This window comes from Peromyscus californicus, unplaced genomic scaffold, assembly GCF_007827085.1.
Source record: "Peromyscus californicus insignis strain IS unplaced genomic scaffold, ASM782708v3 Scaffold_18__1_contigs__length_77618521, whole genome shotgun sequence".
NCBI classification, from domain to species: Eukaryota; Metazoa; Chordata; class Mammalia; order Rodentia; family Cricetidae; genus Peromyscus; species Peromyscus californicus.
The window spans coordinates 16042875-16066640 of record NW_026294480.1 but is presented as its reverse complement, the minus strand read 5'-3'; the positions used below and the strand labels follow the sequence as shown (position 1 = coordinate 16066640).

General features: G+C 34.8%; 1 protein-coding gene across 6 annotated transcripts in view; it reads left to right on the top strand.

Annotated features, from left to right (window-relative positions):
* Window positions 1-23766, top strand: part of Cdh18 (cadherin 18) — an 845179-nt gene that overhangs the window by 794637 nt on the left and 26776 nt on the right. For all 6 annotated transcript variants that reach the window (XM_052743062.1, XM_052743063.1, XM_052743064.1 and 3 more), the window contains one exon: window positions 19604-19725. In XM_052743062.1, coding sequence (XP_052599022.1) covers window positions 19604-19725 — 122 coding nt within the window. The remainder of the gene's footprint in view (window positions 1-19603; window positions 19726-23766) is intronic.

Below are 23766 nucleotides of genomic sequence, written 5' to 3'. Positions count from 1 at the left end.
TCGTTCCTGATTTTAGTGGAATTGCTTTGAGTTTCTCTCCATTTAATTTGATGTTGGCTGTTGGCTTGCTGTAAATTGCCTTTATTATGTTTAGGTATGTTCCCTGTATTCCTGATCGCTCCAAGACCTTTATCATGAAGGGGTGTTGGATTTTGTCAAATGCCTTTTCTGCATCCAGTGAGATGATCATATGGCTTTTTTCTTTGAGTTTGTTTATATGGTGTATTACATTGATGGACTTTCGTATATTGAACCACCCTTGCATCCCTGGAATGAATCCTACTTGATCATGGTGGATAATTGTTTTGATGTGTTCTTGAGTCTGTTTGCCAGTATTTTATTGAGTATTTTTGCATCAATGTTCATGAGGGAGATCGGTCTGTAGTTCTCTTTCTTTGTTGTATCCTTGTTTGGTTTAAGAATTAGGGTAATTGTAGCCTCATAAAAGGAGTTTGGTAATGTTCCTTCTGTTTCTATTGTGTGGAACAATTTAGAGAGTATTGGTATTAACTCTTCTTTGAAGATCTGGTAGAATTCTGCGCTGAAACCATCTGGTCCTGGACTTTTTTTGGTTGGGAGACTTTTAATGACTGTTTCTATTTCGTTAGGGGTTATTGGACTATTTAAATAGTTTATCTGGTCTTGATTTAACTTAGGTATGTGGTACCTATCCAGAAAGTTATCCATTTCTTTTAGGTTTTCCAGTTTTGTCGAATAGAGTTTTTTGAAGTATGACCTGATGATTCTCTGGATTCCCTCAATGTCTGTTGTTATGTCCCCCTTTTCATTTCTGATTTTGTTGATTTGGATGCTCTCTCTCTGTCTTTTGGTTAGTTTGGATAAGGGCTTGTCTATCTTGTTGATTTTCTCAAAGAACCAACTCTTTGTTTCATTAATTTTTTTTATTGTTCTCTTTGTTTCTACTTTATTGATTTCAGCTCTCACTTTGATAATTTCCTGGCGTCTATTTTTCCTGGGAGACTGTGCTTCTTCTTGTTCTAGAGCTTTCAGGTATGCTGTTAAGTCTCTAGTGTGAGATTTCTCCAACTTATTTATGTGGGCATTTAGTGCTATGAATTTCCCTCTTAGTACTGCTTTCATAGTGTCCCATAAATTTGGATATGTGGTGTCTTCATTTTCATTGATCTCTAGGAAGTCTTTAATTTCTTTCTTTATTTCTTCCTTAACCCATTGGTGATTCAGTTGGGTATTATTCAGTTTCCATGAGATTGCAGGTTTTCTGTAGTTTTTGTTGTTGTTGAAATCCAACTTTAGACCATGGTGGTCTGATAGAACACAGGAGGTTATTCCAATTCTTTTGTATCTGTTTAGATTTGTTTTGTGGCCAAGTATGTGGTCAATTTTAGAGAAGGTTCCATGGGGTGCTGAGAAGAAGGTATATTCTTTTTTGTTAGGATGGAATGTTCTGTAGATATCGATTAAGTCCATTTGAGTCATGACATCAGTTAAGTCCTTTATTTCTCTGTTAAGTTTCAATTTGGGAGATCTGTCCAGTGGTGAAAGTGGGGTGTTGAGGTCTCCCACTATTAATGTGTGGGGTTTTATATGTGATTTAAGCTTTAGTAATGTTTCTTTTACATATGTGGGTGCCCTTGTGTTTGGGGCATAAATATTCAGAATTGAGACTTCATCTTGGTGGATCTTTCCTGTGATGAGTATGTAATGCCCTTCTTGATCTCTTTTGATTGATTTTAGTTTGAAGTCTATTTTGCTGGATATCAGGATGGCTACACCCGCTTGTTTCTTAAGACCGTTTGATTGGAAAGTCTTTTCCCAGCCTTTTATTTTTAGGTAGTGTCTATCTTTGAATTTGAGATGTGTTTCTTGTATGCAGCAGAAAGATGGGTCCTGCTTTCGTATCCATTCTGTAAGCCTATGTCTTTTTATAGGTGAATTAAGTCCATTGATATTGAGGGAAATTAATGACCAGTGATTGTTCATTCCTGCTATTTTTTGGTGGTGATGTGTGGGTACTTCTATACGTTGGGGTTTACTGCTGTGGCTTTATCTGTTGCCTGTGTTTTCGAGGGTGTATCTAACTTCCTTAGATTGGAATTTTCCTTCTAGTGCTTTCTGTAGGGCTGGGTTTGTGGATAAGTATTGTTTAAATCTGGCTTTGTCATGGAATGTCTTGTTCACTCCATCTATGGTGATTGAAAGTTTTGCTGGGTATATTAATCTAGGCTGACATCCATGGTCTCTTAGTGTCTGCATTACATCTGTCCAGGTTCTTCTGGCTTTCAAAGTCTCCATTGAGAAATTGGGTGTTATTCTGATGGGTTTGCCTTTATATGTCACTTGGCCTTTTTCCTTTGCTGCTCTTAATATTCTTTCTTTATTCTGTACATTTAGTTGTTTAACTATTATGTGGCGAGGGGACTTTTTTGGGGGTCTAGTCTGTTTGGTGTTCTATAAGCTTCTTGTATCTTCATAGGCATTTCCTTCTTTAAGTTGGGAAAGTTTTCTTCTATGATCTTGTTGAATATATTTTCTGTGCCCTTGAGTTGGTATTCTTCTCCTTCTTCGACCCCTATTATTCGTAGGTTTGGTCTTTTCATGGTGTCCCAAATTTCTTGGACATTTTGGTTCATGACTTTGTTGGCTTTAGTGTTTTCTTTGACTGATGAATGTATTTCTTCTACTGTATCTACAACGCTAGAGATCCTCTATTCCATCTCTTGCATTCTGTTGATTATACTTGCATCTGAAGTTCCCAATCGTTTTCTCAGATTTTCTATTTCCAGCATTCCCTCTGTTTGTGTCTTCTTCATTTTTTCTATTTCCCTTTTCAGGTCTTGGACTGTTTCCTTCATTTGTTTCATTGATTTTTCTTGATTTTCTCTCAGTATTTTATTGTTTTCTTCCAGGACTTTATTGATTTCATCTAATTTGTTTGCCCTTTCCTCTAGTTGTTTACAGCGTTCTTCACATTTTTTTGTCTTTTCCTCTACACAAGCCTCTAGCTTCTTCATGATGTCATTCATAAGGCTGTTTTCTTCTGCTTCTTCCAATTTCTGATGTTCAGGTCTAGGTGTTGGAGGAGGGCTAGGGCCTGGTGATGCTGTATTGCTATTCATTTTGTTGTATATGTTTCTGCCTTAACGTCTGCCCATCTCCTTGTGGTTCGTTCTTGGCCTTATCTGCACACTTGGTTCAGACAGACCAGTGTTCCAAAAGGGAAGTCTGGAGCAAGATGGGAGCTGGGGGCTGGCCTCTAAGTCTCAGGAAGAGGCTTGGGGCTCAGGCGGATGGGCGTGGGGGCAGGGCGTGGAGTCTGCAGGGTCTGCCAGGGGTCTTGGAGAAGGGGATCCTTCCCGGTGGGGCTAGCAGGGAACCTGCCCGGTGGCCAGAACCTGGGGCCAAGTTGGGCAGGTCTTCCCTGGAGTGGCTGGTGCCCAGGGATGGGGTCCGGGGCAAGGAAGGGCACTCACCAGTGTTGCAAAAGGGAAGTCTGGAGCAAGATGGGAGCTGGGGGCCGGCCTCTAAGTCTCAGGAAGAGGCTTTGGGCTCAGGCGGATTGGCGTGGGGGCAGGGCGTGGAGACTGCAGGGTCTGCCAGGGGTCTTGGAGAAGGGGATCCTTCCCGGTGGGGCTAGCAGGGAACCTGCCCGGTGGCCAGAACCTGGGGCCAAGTTGGGCAGGTCTTCCCTGGAGTGGCTGGTGCCCAGGGATGGGGTCTGGGGCAAGGAAGGGTACTCACCAGTGTTCCAAAAGGGCTCTTTTGACTTCTTGATTCCTTTTCCCTAGGCCTTGTAAATGGTAAACAATTGCTCTACCACTCTTCTGCCTTCAACTTCGTTTCTTTCTGTACACCAGAGTCAGCACTAAATTACTGTTTTCCCACTTTGCCTTACAGAGCCTATTCTTCCTTCTTGCATGTGCTAAATATCACGATTTATTTTACCTCATCAATTTACCAAAGTGAGAGTCTGTTCTTTATTGCTGCATGGCAAATGCACTTTTCCCAAAATCAAAATGATCTTATATTGTACAGAATTTTTGTGACTCAGGATACTCAGATCCAAACTAGCGCTTCTCAAATTGTGGTGTTTCAAACAATAATAGTGTGGGCCATTTGTATCCATCCTGAATGAATAAATCAGAACCTCTATGGTATTGGACAAGCATGTTTATTTGTTTTTGTTTCTTAGCTGTGATTCTCTTGCATGCATAAATGAATGGTTTTTACAAATATGATTCTGGTGATTTTAGAGGATCAGAGAAGTTTAGAGGTATATTATTAAACAATGGTAGCAGGAACAATGGTATGTGACTTGCCGTGATATGGATATATAGTTTCAGCTCACCATTTAACTTTTTTTCTCTGATTGCATGCATAACTCATTTGAAAAGTCATTTTTATATCTTTCTCTATTCATTGACTCTTTTTTTCTCATGCAAATATATTTAAAGACCAAAGTCAAATTTTTAAAATTTAATTTAACTGGTAACTTCAGGTGGTACAAATTAAATTTAGGGGAAATGAATGTAGTCCCAGTTGACTTTAATCAGAAATTATTTTTTAGGCAGGTGCATCTAATAATTCGAAAATCTATTAGCAGAGAATGAGTGGTTTCAAGTTCCCAAAGCTTCCACACACCATTTTGTTACTGTCACTATGATATTTTGATATATGTCATCTGCCTTCCGCAAATGTGTTCATGTTATCAATTTTATGTAGCACACAGAGCGATCCTAATTGGCACAGTTCCGTCCCTTGGCACACAAAGGGAATATCAGCAGTGAAAGTGCTACCACTTTCACCAGCAGTCAAGAGAAATAAAACACTTCTCTGGAATGGTGGGCATGCATATATGTGTCAGCGTCTAGTCTGAGGAGTGACACAAAAAATTTGTACTCCAAACACTGACTTTAAATACACTTAAAGTATATTATTCACACATGATGTTAGATGATTAAATCAGAACTGTTTTGGTGAATGGTTCAGATTCCAGGCAGCCCATGAAGTTATACAGATTTGGGGATGACATTTTATTCAGCAGAGAATTCCAGGCCATGGGACATTGAGGGCAATGTCTTCCTGTCATACTGTTCAGTTAACTCTTTCTATGATGCTTACTCACACTGTCCCATCAGAGTGTTCTTAGTGATTCTAAATTATAAAACTGAATTTAGACTGAAGAATGACTTCCCCATGGAGGAAAGCATTTTACATTAATCTGAGTATTGAAATAGAGGGTTCTTAACGTGGTAGATATTTAACAAAGACCTGCATCTTTGAATGTACCAGGCTCTGCTGACTACCCATGCAAGGCCTTACCTTCTTGTAGGAGGAAATGGTGGGGTGGTGTGGGGTGGAAGGACTAAGGTAGGAGAAGGGAACAGAAGGAATCTGTGATTGGTATGTAAAATGAATAAAAAAATTCTTAATAATAAAAAAAATTGCAATTATTAGAAAAGAAAAAATAAGACATATTTTTTAGTTTGCTCTTGCTTTAGAAGATATCTAATGATTTATAAAACTCATATGGAAATAAGTTTCAGCATTAATTTGATCTAATCTATTTCCCATTTTTTATTGATTTTCCAGTTTTGTATCATTTTTATCATTTATTGCCTTGAGTAAATATTCTGTAACAATTTCTATGTTACAGGTGTGCACAGTAACATGGAGGTGTAATTATAGGCTGGAGCACAATCATACTTATTATCAACCTAGAAACACAGATCACTTTCTTTAGTGGTGGGAAATCCTGCTGCTCTGAGATATTTTGTAGGATAGTGCATATTTGCTGCCATTATATCTTATTTATTATCTAGCATGTGTCCATAATTGGCAGAACTATTGTTGTTAATAATTTGGAGATTAACTTATTGACTACTAAGTATTAATGCCCATATTTTCATCCTTATTCATTGGCCAGTTATAATATATAATAAGTTTTATTTTCAGCTTATATGTTGTTGATTTTGAGGTATTATTGACTGTGTCTAGAAGAAATTAGAACAAGTTTGTACACTTAAAAGAAAAGTTAGATATTTACTCAATTTTATTTGAAGTGTTAATAACTTTACATTAGTTAATGTCAGCAACCAACAATGGTGTTTGGGTTGTTTTCAGTACTTTATGGTTTTAGTATTAGAGGCGTTGCTGATATAATATCCTTTGAATATACTTGAATATACTTTGAATATACATGGATATTGTGGAATGTATTTACTGTAATACATCCAAGATAACTATGTGCAGAGATGGCTATGTATTGTTGGAAATATTCTAGATTGTTTTATTAAGTTTTATTATTCACTTAAGTTTCAATAAATGTGTGTTTATATGAAATTTAGCTAAATACTAATCTATATTCAATGTTACTTAAACCTCTTAACATAGCTCATAAAGAAAAATTGCACTCCAAAGTACATGTTGTGTTTAGTTCCAAAGTGGTTTGAAAATCATCCTATGTAACTTTAAAGTTTAGAAAATTAAAGTTTACAAAAATATTTTCTGATATCTGTATGAGTCATGAAGGGGTTTAAGAAATTGTGATGTGACAGCTACATGGGTTTCTTTTATTAATCATATATACTTTTCAATCTGTATTGTAACAAATCTACATACTTTACATATTACCTATCATTTTCTTGTGAATGAAGTCTTTAAATTAACCTTAATAGAACAGTTATACATAATATTTAAGGTAACAGACTCTGTAATAATACTATTACCATGTAAGTTTTACTTCTAGTCACCACAAGATTTTGGAATTTTGAGAGCTTATTTAACAAAGATATAATGTATTTTCTCATATGCAATAAGTTATTGTAGTGAGGATCACCAAAAAAAAATTAATTTAACATAATACATTACACATAGTGAAATACTAAATGTAAGTGCCTATTATTACCATAAACTTGGTTGAAAATCATGCTAAAATAATACTAACCATTACTAGATATATAATAGAAATACTATTGTAATTTGGAATAAATTATATATGTATATATATGAGAAAATTATATATATATATATATATGAAAAAATTTTTAACTGAGCTTTTCTAGATCATTATTTGTAACCAAAAGTCAGGCTCATATTGGGACATCTAGGAAATAATGTTATAATTGAAGCATGTCATATGTAAAGTGAATTGATTAATCTCACTCTTTACCATTTATTTTCTGTAAGACTCAATCCTTGACCTAACTTGCAGGGTGACTACTAGGGTCATAATCAGAAAGCATGTGGATTTGGTTTTCCTTTCCTGCAGTTTCTCTTTGATCAGATAATTTTGACATGTAATGAAATGGGCAGATGTTGCTACGTTTCAATGAGTTAAAAGTGCACACCCTTTTGAAATCACACCCGACCTCTATCCCAGGATGTAAAGTGGACTTCACAGAAATTCCCCGATGTTTCTCTTTAGCATTGTTCCTTGCTCCCCTTGCCCAGCTGTCATTTGTTTTACTTCAATCTCTGGCACTTCCAGAACACTCCATAAACAGAAACAAAGTTTATAAGATTTTCTGCATATTGTTTGTCAACTCTGTATTGCTGTTAAACAGCATAGTATGTTTAGATTTACCTATGTTCCCAATAAGAACATGCGTTTTCATTATTATTTGTTAGCAATATTCCACTATATGGCTTAGTGAACTATTTTCCTGTTAATTAATATTTGATATGTTAGCAATTGGTGCTCTTATTTCAAAGTTTACATAATATTTGCACCCAAGTTTCAGTTTTCTGGACATGCATCAATGATTGTTTCAATAATAAAATAAATTCATGTGTATCAACATTTATGGGAAATAAACTGACTTTTATGTTTTTTGGTTTTTGGTTTTTGTTTGTTTGTTTTTTGAGACATGGATTCTCTGTGTAGCTTTGGAGCCTTTCCTGGAACTCTAAAGCTCAGGCTGGCCTGGAACTCATAGAAATCCACCTGCTTCTGCCTCCCAAGTGCTGGGATTAAAGGTGTGTGCAACCACTGCCCAGCATAAACTGACTTTTAAATTTGTTGTTAATATTTTACAAAAGTCAAGCTTCTTATTTGTAGATATTATCATTTGAAGATTATACTTCATTTAATTTTATTTATCTGAATATACATATAATTTCAGTTTAATTTTGATATGATACTGTGAATACAAAATATTTTAGAAGGTATTTCTATGTTCTCATAGTTGTATGAGAAAACCTTTTGTGAACAAATTTACTTATATTTTTACTTTTATCGTGTCATCTATCTATCATCTTCTATTTTTCTAGTTTAGATCACATATTAGACACCAGAGTAACACATAACTAAACATTATCGTGTCAATTTTATAATTCAGACATGCTTTTGTTATAGTTGTATTTCATCTTGAGACTGTTTAATTATGGATTTATCAATTTCACATTATTCATAAGTAACTGATTAATTGGCATTGGAAATACTTGCCAGAGCTGTAGAGGTCAGAAAATTCTTTGTTGGAATCATTTTTCTCCTTCTAGCATTAGGGTTTTGGGGATGGAAGTTGGGTTCTTACTCTTTACAGCTGGATCTTTTAACAGCTGAACTATTTCTCTGACCATAAATGGATTTTAAAGTATTATATATTTAACACAAATGACTTTCATTTTATGATGAGGCATTCCTTTCTGATCGGTGTTCATTATTTGCTTCCTCAGGTTGTTTATATATCCTTCTAACAACTATTCACACTCATACAGATATACACACAGCACACACATACACATCTCTCTATCTCTTCATCTATCTACATGTATGTAGACACACACTTATATATGTCTGTGCATATTGTGTGCATATATGCATGCTATATATATATAGTCTGTATAAGTATATATATATACATAACATATATATATGCATATAGATGTGTGTGCATGTGTGTGTGTGTGTGTTTCAAACTAGGCTTAAATGTACTCTAGAATTTTTTACTTATCCATAATGCACACAAAATAATGGGTTCACTGATGGACATTTAAGTATATGGACATAAACTTTGTACATAATATCATGATCTTATCATGGAAACTAATATTTCTATCACCTCAAATATTTATCATGATTCTACTTACCAATTAACTTACAATAACAATAATTATAACAACAACCACTGAATTATGTAATAGAATATTTGAAGTTGTCTGACTGGCAATTATTTCCTTCATTGCCATTATCCAGACTCAGGTAACTAGTATACTTGTTGCTTTTATGACAACAACTTATTTTAACAAAAATATGAGGTGCACACATTTTCCCAGGTTAGACTGTTTTTTCAATTCTTTCTATGCTACTTTTTCTATTTAAATTAAAATAGAATGATGAATATATGCACACCTGAAGAACAGATGAGCCAAATTTTACAGTGGTTTAGTTCACAAGTTTTTGACCATGATATGAAAAAAGGCACACATAGTAGAATCTCTAATTTGGATTTTGATCTTGCTGTGTTAATTAGCAGCCAGATTGAGTGCCAGCAGACATAGTGATTTGTCTGTCCTCGAGTGTTCTGGGAGGTGATACTGTGTAGAGAAAGTGAGTTAAATGGATTTCACCGTAGGTTATGGTCTTGAGAAATGACTTAACTTTGGGGAGGCCTTTCTGTTCTATCAGAGGATCTAGGTTCAATTCCCAACACCCAATTTGTCAACAAGCAACCACCTCTAGCAAGAGCCCAGTGAGATCTGACATACTCTTCTGCCTACTGAAGGTACTCCACTCATGGACCATGTGCTCTCACATATACATAAAAATATGGACTTATTTATAAAGATAAACAACAACAACAACAAGTGTAGAATGTCTAAATTTAGTTATCATGGGCTCTTTTGGAAGTAACTCCTTTAAGTTTCAGTAACCAGCCTCTTTGCTGGGTTATAATCCAATTCATCTAAGTTCCAGGGAGCCCAGGGCTTAGTCCTTGTGTCTTTTTGTCTCAAGAATCATAGATTTCTTTCAGATCATCAACTTTCTGATATTATCATTTGACCATTTGCTTAGTTCCAAGATAACTTGTGATATACATAGTAAGACAGGAGAAAGCCATCAGCTGCCTTTTCCAACTGAAAAGGAAAAGGTTGTTTTCTTGAGTTCTACTTCTGAACCAGATAATGTATTATAATTAGGCAATTGATTTAAATAGTACACAATAGTAAGGTGCATGTACACATTGGAATCAAGGTTCGTAGATGTCTTTACTGTAAGCTTAAAGTTTTCTTCAGATGGATGATGTAACTTGATTTATTTTAGGTGATACAATTCCGAAAAGGATGAGGCAATTGTAAAATCTCAAGGAATTTCAAAGAAGAAACATTGCTATTTTTGAAATATTTAAAAAAGTTTCAGCCTATTTCTCCACATAAGTCAAATTTCAGCTTCCTGGATGTCTCAATATGTGACCTTTACATAAGCACCTGGCATTAGTTCTAAACAATGTAAATACATCCTAAAATGTAAACATTGTCATTTCTTGGAGAAATTGGGTGTTGGTGAATAATCATTCCTACAAATACTACAAATACATAATTTGTAAATATTTTAAAAGATAATATCATTGTTTCCTAAAATGTTTCCCATAATTTCCATTTTTCCCAAAATTAACCAAATGATTATTATCTGTTATTGATGATGTTATAAGAACATTTTATTGTATTTATATTATTTCATCAGAAAATAAAACAGTACAAAGGTCGGACCTCTCCTGCTAATGATGCACTTGGGTTTCTCCTCAGAAATAAATATTCCTGAAGCCTGTTGGTCAAGTTCTAGGCAGCACAGAAGCATCACTGTAAATGCAAGTTCAAAGGAGAGCACAAGAGCAGATCATGTAATGAATTTTTACATTCTATGAAGATGAAAGCTAAAAAATTTTTCACAGTTATTATGAGAAAGGACACTAAAATGGAAAATAATTGGTAGAATTCAGAAATATTAGAAACATCAGAGGACAAACTTCAGCTAGGTTTTCTTAATCTAACTGAGTTGAACTATTACGTCATCTTTGCACAGCTAAAGGACAGATTCTAATTTGTTTTATAATCAATGTCAACAGTTAGATTCCCTAATTTCAAATAAGAGTGAATTATTTTGACTCTGGAGTTATGCTTTACAGAACAAAGACAGTGTTCATTTCTCCAAGATCAAAGGCACAGCTTAAATGTGAAGCCTCTGACTTATGTTACTGTCTAGCAATAAGACAGAAAACCTACTGGGAATTGTTGGATTTGTGTGTAAATTGCACAAAACCATGTCCTGAAGAAAATGGATTCCCCCTTAAGTATTTCATTTCATTCTGGGGCTTGGACGAATGACTATGAAATAAATAAACTTACAGTATGCTCACAGAAAAAACATAGAATGGGTGCATGAGTTGTATTTTGGATGATTTAGTTGTAAGTTCCCTCTTTCTGTATTTTTAAACAGCATATGTTTTATTTTGTAAAATATTATCTTTCATTGTTTGAAATTTTATACATGTGGATTTAGTTTAATTTTCAGTCATATACAATTTATTCACTGATTTATTGTAGACCATTTATTTACCTGTTGAAATTTCAATCAGATATAAAAAATCATATTAATTATCTATAATAATACATTATTTAAAATAATATATGATTTCTTGATGTTAAAACAATATCAAATAAAGTGAGAGAGGAAAAAACAAGGGACTCTTTGCCACATTGGCCTCTCATAAATACTGAGGTAGTTTTATTAATGACACAAGTTTAAGGTAAATACAGGTTTGCCTCAGCAAATAAAAGTGCTTTCCACAAGGCCTGACACCTGAGTCAAAATTCCAGAGCCCAAGATGGGAGGAAAGAACTATTGACACACTGAAACTGTCCGTTGACCTCCTGGAGTGCAGCATAGTATGCATCTGAATGCATTCTCTCTCTCTCTCTCTCTCTCTCTCTCTCTCTCTCTCTCTCTCTCTCTCTCTCTCTCTCTGCCTCTGTCTGTCTCTCTCTCTGTCTGTCTCTGTATCTCTCTCTCTCTCTCTCTCTCTCTCTCTCTCTCTCTCTCTCTCTGTGCACATGCCTGTGTATCTTGATTTCTGTCTCTCTCTGTGTCTGTCTGTCTGTCTGTCTGTCTCTCTTTCTCTCACACGCACACACATACACACACTAGGAGTAAATACAAAAGATTTTTAATGGAGAATTAAAGGGAACATTGGAAAGCATTATTAAACAAACAGAAGATAACTACTGTAGTTCCTCTTATTGGTCAAAATGAACCACAGGGACATGTAGAGAAAAAAAAAAAAGTTTCCTTCTCTGCCAACATCTGCTAATAAAAAGAGAAGGCATTTCACAGAAATGAAGGTAAAAAAAGAAAAAAAAAAACCAAGCAAACAAAACACTTATAGACGTTTGTCCAGATGTGATTCTGAGGGAAAGAGGGAGCATGAAAAGCTAGCACCAACACAAGGAATGAAACAGTGAGTTTCATATGACAGGGAAGAAAAGAAAGGCTGGAAACTTTTTTTTTCTTTTTTAATTTTCGAGACAGGGCTTCTCTGGGTAACAGTCCTAGCTGTCCTGGAACTCACTTTGTAGAGCAGGCTGGCCTTGAACTCACAGAGAACTGCCTGCATATGTGAGTTCCTGCTACCCTGATGGTCTGTAAGGCATGGTTCATTTGCAAATTATATGTACATATTGTAAGAAGGACTAGAGAGTTGGTAACATCACATAGTTTTGTTCTTTTATGTGTAGCTAGAGTTTTCCTGCCTGGCCCACAGTCAGGATAAATCTCTGCCACCCACAACCGCTCAGACCCAACCAAGTAAACACAGAGACTTATATTGCTTACAAACTGTATGGCCGTGGCAGGCTTCTTGCTAACTGTTCTTACAGCTTAAATTAATCCATTTCTATTAATCTATACCTTGCCACATGGCTCCTGGCTTACCGGCATCTTCACATGCTATTTGTCATCTTGGCGGCTGGCAGTGTCTCTCTGACTCAGCCTTCCACTTCCCAGCTCTATTCTCCTCCTTGTCCTGCCTATACTTCCTGCCTGGCCACGGGCCAATCAGTGATTTATTCATTGACCAATCAGCAATATATTTGACATACAGACCATACCACAGCATTTATGATTTTTGCATTGACATGATTGACCTTTCCATTCTACTTTCTCCCATGGTCACCATTACAATATTTGCATGATGCCTTAATTGCAACTTATAAGAAACAGGCCATTAAATAATGCACCAATTAAGACCTAAATAGAGCAAATTTGTAAGTTTACAGGCATTGTAGAGTGCTTGAAGTCATATTTAAGTATCTCTGGTGATAATGCACTTTATTTAAAATATTATACGAAGGACACACAATCCTATTTCTAGAAATAAGACATAAGAAGAAAAAATGCAAGAACAAATACTACATTAGCAGTTTTAAAAAAATCTCTAAATTAGTCTTACAAACATTTTGTAGCACATACAAACACATTTGACACTAAGATGTTTGACAATCGGGATGAAGTTAGCTCAGGGACCAATGTAAATAATGAAAAAATAATCAGAGAAAGGGCCCAGTTCACAAACACATAATTAATTAAAATTATATTCAGTCAAAATAACATGGAATTAAGGTGTGTTTTTATATACCATCCTACTCTTAATAAAATGTTTTCAATTTGAACTTGGAATTAAATTAAACTTTTCCCATCATTCTTGGTTCTCTTTTGAATTATTCTTTTGTTTTGTTTTGTTTTGTTTTTTTGTTTTTTCAAGACGGGGTTTCCCTGTGTAGCTTTGTGCCTTTCCTGGAACTCGCTTGGTAGCCCAGGCTGACCTTGAACTCACAGAGATCTGCCTGGCTCTGCCTCCCGAGGACTGGGATTAAAGGCGTGTGCCACCACCACCCGGCTTGAATTATTCTTATTCAGTGTCTCACACAATGTTTTCTCGACTAAACATGTAGACAGTGTGCTCACACACTTTCTGAATGTGCTTAGTTTAAGCATACAGCTTATTCTGAATCAGCATGAGAGAAGGTGTTCATAAAGAAGAACTACTTGTCTGATCCTAAATAATTCTATTTTAGTGATTATAATATGGCCTAATTATTTAGCATTAGGACTGTAAGGGGGGAGCACCTCACATAGTAAGTGTCATTTCTCAATTTTTTTTTAATTTTATAATTTATTTTTAAATATCAGCCACGGATTCCTTTGTTCTCTCCCCTTCCCCCCACCCCCCACGCCCCCACCCCCCCACTCCCACTCCCCCATCCCCCCACCCTCCCACCCCCCACCCCACCTTCCCCCCAGCCCACCCCACATTCCCATTTCATCCAGGGCAAAGACTCCCCTGGGGATTGAGTTCAACCTGGTAGATTCAGTCCAGGCAGGTCCAGTACCCTCCTCCCAGGCTGAGCCAAGTGTCCCTGTATAAGCCCCAGATTCCAAACAGCCAGCCCATGCACTAAGGACAGGTCCTGGTCCCACTGCCTTGATGCCTCCCAAACAGTTCAAGCTAATCAACTGTCTCACTCATCCAGAGGGCCTGATCCAATTGGGGGCTCCTCAGCTATCGGTTCATAGTTCATGTGTTTCCAATCCTTTGGCTATTTGTCCCTGTGTTTTTTTCAATCTTGGTCTCAACAATTCTCGCTCATACAAACCCTCCTCTTTCTCACCAATTGGACTCCTGGAGCTCCACTTGGGGCCTGGCCATGGATCTCTGAGAGACCTTAGGGAAGCGGGAGATCCCAGCTGGATCAAGAACAGAGAGGGAGAACAAGGAATAAGAGACCATGATAAATGAAGACCACATGAGAATAGGAAGAAGCAAAGTGTTAGAGAGGTCCACAGAAATCCACAAAGATACCTCCACAACAGACTGCTGCCAATGGTCGAAAGACAGCCCGAACTGACCTACTGTGGTGATAGGATGGCCCAACACCCTAAATGTCATGCTAGAAACCCCATCCAACAACAGAGGGAACCGGATGCAGTCATTTCTCAATCTTGAGTGGTTGAGTTTCAAATGAAATGGATTCAAGTATATTCCAATTGCCAAACAACAACAAAATAAACTAGGCAGGCAGGCATGGAAGCACAGGGTATTATAATCAAGAATTGCTCTCTCTTTTCTGTACGTTATTGCTGGAGATGTCATCTATGAAGAATCCGTTCATAGGAAGCTCCTTTTCTATTTTCAATGAAGTTGCTTCAACCCTGCCTGCTAAGCATAGGAGAAACTACCAGAATGTACTAAGGCTGTGTTACCATGATGTTCTTAAGAGTTTCTGGGATCCTTTCATTTGCTCAGAATGTGAGCTATAAAAACATGAAAACTCATAGATAATTTTAAGATAGAAAACATATGCAAATATGTGGCAATACAAGACCAGAAATATGGATACAACAAATGTTAATAATCCTGGCTTTGCCAAGGTACTTTGTACAAACTAGATCAATCCAATTATTATAACATAAAAATTCAAAACAAAAAAAACTTTAGAATATGAAATAAAACACTAAACATAGATTCATATGCCAAATATGTTTCAAACAAAAGCCATAGCACTAATTTACTTTGACAATCAGAATTTTATAGTATATAAAATGTGCATGGCACATGGCTGTAATGATCTTGGAAGGCAGAGGAAGAAATTTTGAATACTTTGTCAAACTAGCTTCATGGTAAGTATCAACGTACAACATCTTGACTCTGCGGCTACCCCCGCAAAAAACACACACACAATAAATACATACAAAATTAAGTCGGAATTTAAATAGCATAGTCAAATATGTATTTATTTTATCTGTATGATATAACATACTTAGAATAATTTGCAAGTATCCCATTATCTTTTACTATGTATAGAGGATAAAATAATGGTTTTTGGTAATTGCATGAATGAATTGTAGGAAACTATTATATATATATATATACATGCAACATGTTTTATATCAGTTTAATAAATTTAGTGTGTTCTCTAATATCTTCAAAGAAAACATTCATAAGATACTGATAGATTTTAAATAAATACCTTTATTTAAGAATTCATGTTGACAGACTCAGCCAGATGGCTCAGCCATTAAAGTAGCCTGCTGTCAAGCCTGACCACTGGAACATCCTCAGTCTCAGAGGGTGGAAGGAGAAAACTGACTCCTCTAAGTTGTAGTCTGACCTCCTCACAAACCCTATTGCACATGAGCCCCACACACATGCAAACAAGCATACACACAGAGACACAAACAAACATAAATACCTACATACAAACAAATAATGTGACTTTAAGTTTATTTCAACTATTAACTAGTGTTACTTCTAAGAACATTATTCTAAACAAAACAGGCTTTACACTGTTCCTTTGTTCTGTATAATTTGGGCTTTCCTGTATTGCATAATTTTATTATATGCAGATATACTCTTTGTCGAACTGAGAGCATGTTATAATCCCTGACTTCAAGCTTGCCACTCTTACATTCATGACTATTAAATCCTGGCTTTTGGAAATTTTCATCTTAGTCATATGTTCACGTTAATACCTTTTCAAAATTTATGTGTACTTAGGGATATACATTTATGTCCCTCAAAATACATTTTAAGGTTCAGTGTAAAACAGGTCAATGTTAACATAGTTATTAATTTAGCACGGTAATGCATATCAGCATTAACACTTTTATTTCTCTGTTATGCGGACCCTGAGTAGAATGAGTAGAAAATCTTGCCTTGATGAAATGGTCCCCCTCAGTTGATCTTCCTTACCTTCATTATTTTGGAGAACTTGCAGGGTCTTCAGTCACCCTACATTTGCTGTCTCTTTGGCTGTCTCCCTGCCCATGCCACAGTACCTAGTTTTGATATGATAAAGAAGCTTCGATGAATCATACACCTAGTCTCTTTTACTGTGTATTTCCCCTGAAAGTCCAAGTAACCTTTGTGTTTATGAAACTTAGAATCAAATTTCAGATTTGATGGGAAGTGTGCAGAGGTTGTATTTAATTATATTGAATCCACACATCGATCTGCAAAGAGCAGTCTTGCTTATGTTATTCTGTCTCCTTAACTACAGACAGAATAGAGATCTTAATTGTGTTAGCTCTTCTGTAATAAAATTCAATAAAACCTCCTGGATATAGATTGCCCGCATACTTTATTAGATTTATTCTTCAGTTCCTTTATCTTTGGTTAATTAGGCTTGTTAGTTTTCATAATTAAGAACATTTTATGCTGAATATTTGTTTTGTCATTAGAATGCATGGGGGTTGTGCTTTATTTCTAGTTTTCCATTTCTATGTTCAGTAGTTATATGTATTCTTTAATTAGTTTGCTATATTGATAACTTCTATTTATTTACAATTGTTCATGTTTGATCTGGTTACTGTTTTATCAACTTGAAGCAAGCTACAGTTATCTCAGAAGAGATACCTCAACCAAGAAAAATTCATCCATCAAATTGGTGTGGAGGCAAATCTGTACAACTTTTTTTTTTTTTTTATTGATTTGGAAGGCATCAGCCAACTGTGACAGTGCCACCTCTGGGCAGGTGTTCCTGGGTTGTATATAAAAGCAGGCTGAGCACACATTTGGAATAGTCCAGAAAGCAGCAATCCTCCATGGCCTCTGCTTCAGTACCTGCTTTTCTTTATTGCCCTGAATCCCTTTGATGTTGAACTGTGATGTGGAAGTGTAAGCCAAATAAACTCCTTCTTCCACAAGGTGTTTCTGGTCATATGTTTATTACAGCAATAGAAACCTAACTAAGACACTCTCTCTTCCCTCTCCACTTCTCTGTCTACACAGCTCTCAAGTATGTATATGTGTGCTTGTGTGTGTGTGTATATATATATATATATATATATATTTATGTTTATGCATGTGTGTACATATATATGTGTATGTATGTATGTATGTGTGAGTATATATTTATATTCACCACAGCAGACTTCTCTTCAGTAAGTTAAAGGAGTGGTTTAACTATTATTTTATTTAGTCTACAGGTATGTAATGTCTGTCATTAGTCATTGGGAAGATTGCGTTGTATTAGTATCAAAGTATTTTAAATGATAAAACATAAGATGAAATGCTTTTTGTTCTGTTTTGCTTTGTTTGATTTGGTTTGGTTTGGTTTGGTTTATCAAAACAGGGTTTCCTTGTGTAGCCTTGGCTATCTTAGAACTCACTACATAGACCAGGTTGGCCTCAGACTCACAGAGATCTACCTGCCTCTGCCTCCCAAGTGCAGGGATTAAAGGTATCCACCATTATGCCTGGGACACATTTCTCATGGACAATATTTTCTAGAGTAAATTACACTTGTGTGAATTTACTTGTTTCATTAACTATCGATGATAACATGCCAAATATTTTCTCTTTCTAAAAATTTCCCTAAAATATATTTGGTTTGTAATGTAGTTTTATTTAAATTATTCATTTCCTTTTTGATATATCCTACCCTTATCTTGTGAGCTACATGTAGCCATGAATACTTATAAGTACAACTGAAAACACTACTGTAAATTTACTGAACACTTAATATACACTTTTTTCAATTACTTTTGCATCATGGCATTGATTTCTTGAACACGAACTTCGTAGATGAAATAATCATGCATCAGTGTGAAAAGTTTGAACACTGGACATTGAGATTCACCTTTTTAATTTTTTGTTATAATTACTAGTGTCTTTTTCATAAGCATTTAAATTGTCCTTTTGTAGAATATGTTAATTTTTCCTTTTCATGGATGTATTAACAGATTTCCAAAGTTTAAATACTCTTTCCAGTCAACATTTAATGTAAGGTTTTCTTGTTGTACATCTCATAAGGACATAGCAGCAATTAGAAAGAAAATGAAAAATAAAGACAGATCAAAACCAAAACAGCTAAAGACAATGGGAGGTTCAGTTTTCCTGCAAGGATTTCTAAATTTTTAGCTTTGAAACAGAATAGAAAAAGACATAAATATTTTTTCTCTTATCCTGAATTTTAGAGTTAATAAACTTTCTGGAAAATGCAAAGACTAAGTTTAAAACATATTTTATAATATAGAATATAATGTTTTCAAATATGTTTGTTATGTCTCAATTCCTTGTTACTTTTTTATTAAAATTGAACATTCTTATTATAACTACACAGAGTTCCCTATAAGAATGTGAACATATGTGTTATAAAAACCTCAACTACTGCTTTCTCTGAGTTTACTCACAATTTAGACCTTGAATGTTTTGTTTTACACACTGTATGGTTTTTTTTTTTTTTTTTTTTGCTTTTTAGTTGCTTCTGTGCTCTTTTTGGGGTACTGCTAAAACCAATTGTCATCTCTTAGGCTCTGACAACTTGCCATGAGTTCTGACAATTTTCTCCCACTCCAGCTCCTCAATAATATGTAATTTCCTTGATAGGAAAAAAAAACAAAACAAAACATCATTTTGGTATTCATGTCAAGCCATGGTGTTCATTTTTCATTCTTTTCTGTAAGCTAATGAGTTCTAGCAGAGACAGGCTTCATATAGTTGTCTTTTGCCAAAAGTCCCACTAAAGCATACGGAGCTAGAGGCAAGCCACAGCATTAAGGAGATTTGCTGTAAGCCAAGCCTCTAAAGTGTGCATTGAAATACTAAATACATCCCTGTGTGTTTTGCAGACAATCCTGATTTACTGAGCCATGTCTCCGTGGGCATTAGAGTTCTGGATGTCAATGACAATCCACCTGAACTTGCCAGGGAATATGATATTGTTGTCTGTGAGAATTCTAAGCCTGGTCAGGTAAGTTAATTCTTTTCTTCCTACCACCTGAATGGAAGAATAAGCAGCTTTATTTCTATTATTCTTGGGTATTATCCCCCAAATCCCTCAGTGTCATTTTTATGCTCAGTGACGACAGTTTTATAAGGTTTTAAGTACAAATAAATTTTTGAACATTGTAGGAAATGAATTTCCCATGCATTACAATGTAATTCAGAACATGAACTCATTTAGGTATGATCCATTCATCATGTCAACTAAATTGCATTGAGTGGTCTATGTACAGCCCTGCATTCAATGAGTAGCAGTGTTCTCTCATGGTCTGATGAAGCCTAGTGACTCTATCTGGGGAGGAGAGTCTGGAACAATTCACTTTTGGAACAAAACACATGATGGTGAAATGTTGGTTATGAAAGGTGTTTGTGTGTGTGTGTGTGTGTGTGTGTGTGTGTGTGTGTGTGTGTGTGTGTGTGCGTGTGTACACATTTGAGTTTGGATATACTATGAAGAGCCCCTATGCATTATGGGATGGGGAAAGTAAAGAACAATAGACAGGGAAGGAGACTAGATGCACTGTGCCACCCATTAGAAGGAGAATGTTCATTAATCTTATGTTCTATATGACAAAATATGTAAAACCTACAACCAAAATAAAAGTGCTTGTATTATCGCACTTGCTGTGACTCACCCTCACTAATGTATGGCTACCCTGAGTCTACCAAGGCTCTCACAAGACTCTCATCACAGTGGCATTCTTGCTTTCAGCCAATTCTTGGTATTCTATAGATTATCTCCAAATTGTTTGCAGCTTCACTTTCCCATTAGCAATCCATCAAAGAACTTTAGGTGTTTTCTTAACCACTAATGAGCCCCACAATTGGGAGACACCATACCTAGCTTTTTGGCACATGGATTTTTCTCTACAAAGCCAGTTTCTTACTTTGTCTGCTGCATAAAGTGAGCTCCTCTTGCACATAGCAAAACAGTTGTCTTCCACACTGTAATCATCTGAGTGGTAAATCAGTTCTGTTGGCAGATTTGGTTGGCAGATTTGGTTGATAATGAGAGACACGGGTTTTATTCACATTTAAGGAAAAAGGATTAGAGAAGGATGTGTATTCTTGCAGTCCACCTTAAAAATTGTCAGCTACAGGTAGGTCCAGTAAGGGAGAAAGTATCAAAGTACTGCATTAAACAACTTTGAACCTATGTCGGTTCATCAGAAGGAGTACATCACTCAAAATTACTTAAAAATTTATGAAGCTCATGATGAAATAGTATTTATTTTTATATGCATATACAAAAGTAATCAATAAAATCGTCTTAGCATGTAAACTGGTTACTCATTTTAATACTGACAGATCAATATATATGTATATGGTTAGTCTAAACTGGGTGACTTTTAGAATCACAAGAGTATAGAGGAGCCAGAAAACATATTATTGTTTGCTGGAGGTTAAAGGACAGGGAATAAAGATGGAGATGTGACCCCTCCCCAAATATGATAGTATGATGTAATATTATTAAGATGATATGGGTGTTCCTGGATGTCCTCATTAATTTCAAAACAAAAATGGTGACACCATTGCATAATATCTCATTTCCATGGGAAATAGAAGAGATTGCATGAAATATTTATGTGTAATTTTATACAACTACCTATCTTTCTTTTGATATTAAGTATGAAATTTAAAATGAACACATAACACAAACAAAGCAAGAATAATACTATGAGCTGATGCTTCATGAGAAAAGATAAAAACAAAATTAAAAAATAACTTAAAATTGACAAATAATGGAAATAGCCATTAATTATAGTTTCATTACGTGTTACTCAGTAATAAATCCAAGAAAATCCCATAAATGAAAATAGTTCTTAGTACAAGTAAAAAGCACAAACTTATTAGAAATAAGATTTAAAAAAAGAATGGAGCTTGTCTCTACTTTTCTTTTTCCCATAGAATCCCCTACCTTTCAAACTGATTTGTATTTATTTCAAAGGAAGAAAATATATTGATTCTTAGAAAATAAAAAAAGATAAAAAATAACCATATTACTCTAAAAAATGAGGTAATCCATGTACATATATACAAAACTAGGCTATCAGTGGTAGGATAATGTTGAGTCTTTCCTTGTTTCAGTATGTACAGTGTGCTATGACCTAAAGAAATTCCAATGGAAGTAAGTTAATAATCTGTTACATAGCAGATACTGTTATCCTATCTTAAAAGAAAGATGGAAATTATAGAAAAATTTTAATACATACATATATATAGATATAAACATGTATATGCAATCATACAAAAATAAACTTTATCAAATAAAATGATCTAAAGGCCGATTTCATTATCATGATAAAGTTTGTACACAAAATAGCACTCAGTGATGCATTTAGATATACATTATTTTAAATTGAAGAAGAAATAGATGCAAAACCATAAACAGATAGCTGGGTAGTCTGAGGATTCATCTCAGCAATAGATATTATATTCACATACCATTTTGACAGTGATATTGCAAACTAGGTATCATGATTGTCAAGCTTTATATAATGGTAAATATGCTAGTCTCATATCATATTGATACATATTTTGAACTTTTCACAAAATGTATTCCAAATTTTTAATATTGGCTAGACTACAAAGTTTTAATTATTAGAAAAATATATTTCTCCTCATTCTTCTCATGCTATATTATGTGTTGAAAGTTAAAAATATTACCCAAATATTATCCTCTGGAATATATAGCTAAATGTTCTAACTTTTATAAGAATAAAATATAAAATTATCAAGAACACTTTATAAGGATGATGGTGCACATATACCATATCAAATATACAGAAATTATTCCATAGTTGTTGGCAAAATTTTAATTCAAATTCATATTATGGAAAGAAAATAAAACAATGCAAACTAAATTAAACATTTATTTTTGATACTACAATAGATTAAGCTATATGACATAGAAGCAGATTATTTATGAACACTAATAAATGAAATGGAGCCAGACCATCTCTCTCAAAAAATATTAAAGAGCTCATAGAAGTAGAAGATCATGGCAAGAAAAGTAAAAGAAAGAAAGTAAACTACAATATCACAAAGAGTATAGGAGAACTATACTATTTGTGTGTATGGAATGCTAGTAAAAAATTAAAATTATGACTTTAAAATTTAGAAATGATGCATTTACTTCTTTATTTTTAATTTTTAGATAACTTAGAAAGACTGACTGCCTACTTTTTTTAATTAAATGGATTGCATGTAAAGAGGATATCTCCACAACACTGTTTTCAAAGAGAATGACAGCAAAGACTAGAAAAAATATCACAGCAGTTACTCATCTTTCAATAACATTAGTAGACAGCTTTTGGTATTAATGTTCATTTTTCTACATAGTGCTGATCTCCATTCTGAATACAATTAAGGTGTCACAAATGGTGTATTGATAAACCAAATAAATGAAAAACAATACACTAAAATGGAAAAAAAATAATCAGGTCAGGTAGGTAAATACAAAGCATTTAATAAAGCTAATTTAATAAAAGTCAACTTTTTTCTGAGTGAAAACCCAAATGCTACTTGTATATATAAAATTTAAATCAACTTTATACATTTGAGAAGCACAACATCAATGTAAGGCTTTACTTACGGTTCATTATGATATAATTAGAACAGCAAGACTAAAAATTATAGTACTTAATATCACATGAAAAACTAAGACACCCAGAAATAAATGGATCTTTATTATCATCTATTATTCCTTACAAATGGCAATCTCTAAAGCTTAGATCTGCATCCCAATGAAAATTTTATTTTGTTAATTTGAATTTACTCAAAGTTGTAAAAAAGAGTACACTGAAAGTTTCAATTTCTTTATATTGAGGCATACATGAACATATCAGAATTTTAAGACCATTATAATTGATTATATATATTATATATAATTAACTGTGTGTTTGTCTGATTTACCTATATTTATATAAGCATTTATATATTACATTATTATACTATCATAGTTAATTTTGTTTTACTTTTGAAACAGGGTCTCACTGTAGCATGACTC